General features: G+C 37.3%; 1 protein-coding gene across 1 annotated transcript; it reads left to right on the forward strand.

The window, feature by feature from the left end:
• Positions 1–278: 278 nt before the first annotated feature.
• ptrhd1 (peptidyl-tRNA hydrolase domain containing 1) lies at positions 279–5,048 on the forward strand. The gene is made up of 2 exons (XM_057823175.1): positions 279–504; positions 3,975–5,048. Exons 1-2 carry the CDS (start codon positions 292–294, stop codon positions 4,143–4,145), a joined length of 384 nt encoding a protein of 127 aa, XP_057679158.1. The 5' UTR covers positions 279–291; the 3' UTR covers positions 4,146–5,048.
• The last annotated feature ends 364 nt before the right edge of the window (positions 5,049–5,412 follow it).

Raw genomic sequence — 5,412 nt, forward strand, 5'->3', positions numbered from 1 at the left:
ACAATATTATGCTGAGGTATACTTATATTAATAATTTATAGGCAAATGATACAATTTACAGTGGCGGCAGAGAGTTGTGTGGGGGCGCAAAACGTTTACGTCTTCTTGAGGGGTCGTAACAGGAGATAATTGAGAAGCGCTGAACTAAACTGACCTGGTAGGACTTGTAATTCTAATTCTTTGTCGCTAGATGGCAGCAACGCTATTGTATTGACCAACCGGACACTTTTTTTTTTTTTTTTTTTTTTTTTTTTAAATTTGACCCGGAAGATAAACACGCCTACGAAAGAAATGGCTGCCTCGGGAGCCGCCGGTTCCCCGGGCCGTTTGGTCCAGTACGTAGTGGTCCGCTCGGACCTGGTCCACAAACTGTCGTGGCCGCTTGGAGCCGTCATAACTCAGGCGTGCCACGCAGCCACCGCCGCCGTCCACCTCCATTATGCCGACGGGGACACGCAGAGTTACCTGTCCGAGCTTGACTCCATGCACAAAGTGGTGCTCGGGGTGCGTACCAAACTCCATTGAAAATCTCGTAAATTTAAGGCTAACCAGATTATAAACATTTATAAGTGGTTTCATCCACCGAATATAAATAAGCAAATATTGGTATGGGCATAAGAGAAGTTCGTTGTCAATTGATTTTATTTTTACCACTTGAGAGAGGATTAGTGCAAGGTTTTTTGAACTTGCTTATATAAGAATAATGCTTTTGTAATACGTAATTGTATGAGTTCGCTTGTGTGTATCTTCTTTACAAGTGTAGACTACAAGTAAAGCAATATTGTAGTCATGTCTAAAGTAGGCATGTGTCGGTATTATATTCTGACGATATGATAATACCAAAATATTAGGGTATTGCAATTACAGCTCTAAAATGTATTACTCTTAAATACAAAAAAATAAAAACATATTTGCAAAGTGGAACGTCAGTAACATCTAGCATTTAACTTTAAAATAAAATAGAAAAATAACTGAAATATTCAAAATAAAATTTAAATACCTTATTGGCCGGAATATAAGATGGTGTTTTTTGCATTGAAATAAGACTGGAAAAGAGGGTTGTCTTATATTCGCGGTCTAGACGTTATACCCATTCACGACGCTAGATGGCGCCAGATATCATTGAAGCGATGTTCTGTCATGACATAACTCAAGCTACACTGGTTTAACCAGTTTGCATTATTTTATTGCAATGTTTTTCCTTATTCAGATTTGTTTCAAGACTACAGTTACAGTCATACTTCACTTTGATGGTTAATGCAGTTATTGCAATTTTGTTGTTTTATCACAATAGATTGGTTTATTTACATTTAAAAAACCAGAAGCCATTCATTTACGAATGTGATTGCACTTTCGTTTACATATTTAAATGTTCAGATATTAAGATTTGAATGAGCCAATATAACACGTTTTTTTTTATCTCAAATATATTGTTATAATCATTTGTTTCGGATGTACTGGAATTATTATCTGTATAAAAATTAATTTGGTGTTCAAAAGTCATTTTTCAAACTTGAGTCTCGAAAAAGAGGGGGTCGTCTTATATTCGGGCCAATACGGTAAATGCAGTCCTTTAGGTGAGCCTAAACCCACAGCCACTGCTCAACTTTACCATCATCAGAACAAAAATTATTGAATTATTTTCAATGTGTATGACCCACATCATGTTTACATTACAGTCCATGACAAAAGTCTTGTCGCTTATCCATTTTGTTGAAACAATTGCTAATAGCCTGACTTTTAATTTTTCAATCGGTTTCAGAAATGGCTCATATGAAAGCTAAGGCCCTCCCAAATGATGTTGAATGTACAAAAATATATGTTTCACTGAAGAAAGATTTATGAAGACAAAGGTCAAATTTTGGCAAGACAAAAGTTTTTTCGCCTACAGAAAGTAGTGTGAAAATTGAACAAAAATGTACTTCAAATACAAAAATATGTTACTTAACATAAGCGAATTAGGTCGTTGTGCTGTGAGATCCAAATTTAATCATTTGTATGACTTCCATGGACTTTGGCAAGGATTCATACAATTTATTGATGAAGTCATCAGGAACATCAAAGAAAGCAGTGTTGCATGCCTCCCAGAGTTCATCAACATTCTTGGGTTTCGTCTTCCATGCTTCCTCTTTCATCCTACCCCAGACATGCTCATTGATGTTCATGTCTGGTGACTGGGCTGGCCAGTCCTGGAGGATCTTGATTGAAGTATGCAATGGAGCACCATCCTGCTGCAGAATTTCGCCCTTTTTATCGTTAAGAATGTAAGAGGCAGCTAAGATTTGTTGATATTTGCCTTCCACCCTGCAGATCTCTTGCACACCCCCATACTGGAGGTAACCCCAGACCATGATTTTGCCACCACCAAACTTTATTGTTTTCTGAGTGAATCTCTGATCCATGCGGGCTCCAGTAGGTCTCTTGCAATATTTGCGGTGACTGTGGTGTAATTCAATGGAAGATTCATCTGAAAAATCCACCTTTTGCCACAAAACAGTGAATATCAGATAAGGAACATCAATGAAAATACCTGAGCTGAGCTTCAAACGGCTTAAAAAAGGGCAACCAAAGAACAATTGGCTAACTTACATTGTTAAAGTCTGCTAGCTTAAATGCCATATATTCCCACAAAAAACGGCTAAATATACCAATAAACTAAATTGCGAATGCATTGAAAAATCATTAGCGCAAACAAAAACTTTGCTTATGTTGGTCTTAACAGGGGGCAGCTAGATTCAGACATGTGAAATGACGTTATGTCACATTCACTGTTGCCACTAGAGGGCAGTATATCCACCCAAATCAAACTAAATGCAACACTTTTAAAACAAACCATTACAACGCCACTTTAATTAAGAGAATACTCGAAGCAGCAAAATTTAATTTGAATCTTTTTTTCTAATAGAATTACTCGAGTTAGTCGATTAATCATTGCAACAGTAATCTTATTAATATTTAGGAAACCTTAAAATTAGGCCTGTCCCAAACGACTAATTTTCTCTAGATTAGTCAGCCGACTATTTTTACGATTAGTCGACTAATAATATATATATATATATATATATTTTTTTTTTTAACAATTTAGTAATGAAATTTTTGTTAACGCTTTTCATATCACAAAAAAAATGTATGAACACTTTAATTATTTATTAAAGTACAAATAAAGAGGTAAATAACAATAAATCACAAATAAACAATGAGTTCAAATGCTGATAGAATTAACTGGTGCAAAAGAATGGAATGTAAACAGGTTCAGAACACTGACTTGGCCTTTCCAACATGATTCAAAACAATTCTTTAAAAAAACACCTACCATTAATATTATAGTATAGTACTATATATTATAGTATAATAATAATTATAATAATTATTCATTGCCAATCAGATTTATCAATATATCAGATATATCAATTGGTAGCACTACGCACAGTCATGGTTCCACTTCCCATCATGCATTTGGGCATGGCTACAGTATCATTTACTGAAAGCTCAACAAATACACTAGATGGCAATATTTAGTCACAATATACAAAGTCACAAGTCTTTCTATCCGTGGATCCCTCTCACAGAAAGAATGTTGATAATGTAAATGCCATCTTGAGGATTTATTGTCATAATAAACAAATACAGTACTTATGTACTGTATGTTGAATGTATATATTCGTCCGAGTTGTATTCATTTTTTTCTTAAAGCATTGCCAAAATGTATATGATCGGGAAAAATTATCGGGAATGATTGGAATTGAATCAGGAGCAAAAAAAAAAGCAGTCGGATCGGGAAATATCCGGATCGGCAGATACTCAAACTAAAACGATCGGGATCGGACCGGGAGCAAAAAAACATGATCGGAACAACCCTAATTAAAACAATTAACAACTGTATTTGTTTCCTGTGGCTACAAGCAAAAATTATAAACAATGTGTTTCTGCGTCAGATTTTTCAAACAAATTCATAATAAATTTGTGTTTTCCAGGCTCCAGACGAGGTCGCCCTCACAGGTTTATCTGAGAGTCTGACCCAAGCCGGCGTGGCCCACAAGCTTTGGATCGAACAGCCTGAGAACATACCTACCTGTCTGGCCCTTAAACCATATCCCAAAGAAACGGTGCAACCGCTTATGCGCAAGTTTAAGCTCTTCAAATGATCCAGCCTTGCTGTTGAAGTCTTACGGAAAAACATGACAGCCATCATGTGACTTTCGAAATACAAGTTTTCTTGTATAAACTGAACTGCTCACGTAAACAATGAGAAGCTACACTCATTGAGTTGCACATATTAGACATAACTAATTGCGTGGTTGTGAGGAACCGTCGCAGAGCTTAAAGGAGAAAGTATTTCTGCTATGACATGTTCACTCTAATAAATAAATCCCTCAACCCACACACATACTCTCGAGATCTGACATTTTGAAGTTCAAACTTTAAGTGAGGCCTCTGCTTCTTTTGTTTACTTGAAAAATCAAATGCCACACCTCAAATGCATGCCCTTTACTAATGTGGCACCTGGACAGGTGACTCTAAAACTGAATTTGAAAAGTAAAAATGCTGCTGAGATAAATTACCCTCCAGCGAGTCATAGTTGCTAAAACAACATCATTGTTGTCATTAACACTTTTCCACTTTCAGTAATTAAATGACACACCTTGAATAGACAATAGCTCTTCCCAGAAAAACAAAACAAAACTCAACAATAGATGTTACCACTTGGTATGCCACCTGGCTACGAATGTACGTATTCTTCAAGTAGTATCTTTGAAAAATATTAGTTTGTTGGAAGTACTTATGTTCTAAGGTCTTAGTCTTAAGTTTGATTTCTTTCTAAACTGATATTTTCTCAGGTACTAGTCTTAAAAGTAGTTTTGGTCCTCATGTACATGGAAGTGCACTTTGGGTTGTAAGGTAATCATTTCAGTGCTTTTTTTTTTTGTATCTTTAAGTGTGCTTCTGGTTCCAATGGACTAATATTAAGTGGACCAAGGGCTGCACAATATAACTAGAAACTGCAATTTCTGGAGAAATTACTCTGGATCTTGGGCTGTGTGGGGATACAGATCTTAGCCCCACACAGGGTGGTTTGGGGACATTTCGGGGACAATATCAGGTTACGTCCTGTTGATTTGGGGACAATAGGGGGGCGTGTCCTGTCATTGGTCATTTGGGGGCGTGTCCTAGTCAGATCAGGTCATTTGAGGGGGCGTGTCCTGGTCATATCAGGTCATTTGGGGACATTTGGGGGGCGTGTCCTGGTCATATCAGGTCGTTTGGGAACATTAGGGGGGCGTGGCCTGGTCATATCAGGTCATTTGGGGAAAATTTGGGGCGTGGCCTGGTCATATAAGGTAATTAAGGGTCATTTGGCGGGCATGTCCTAGGCATATCAGGTGATTTTGGGGCATTTGGGGGACACGTCCT

The sequence above is a fragment of the Corythoichthys intestinalis genome, chromosome 19, assembly GCF_030265065.1.
Source record: "Corythoichthys intestinalis isolate RoL2023-P3 chromosome 19, ASM3026506v1, whole genome shotgun sequence".
NCBI lineage: Eukaryota > Metazoa > Chordata > Actinopteri > Syngnathiformes > Syngnathidae > Corythoichthys > Corythoichthys intestinalis.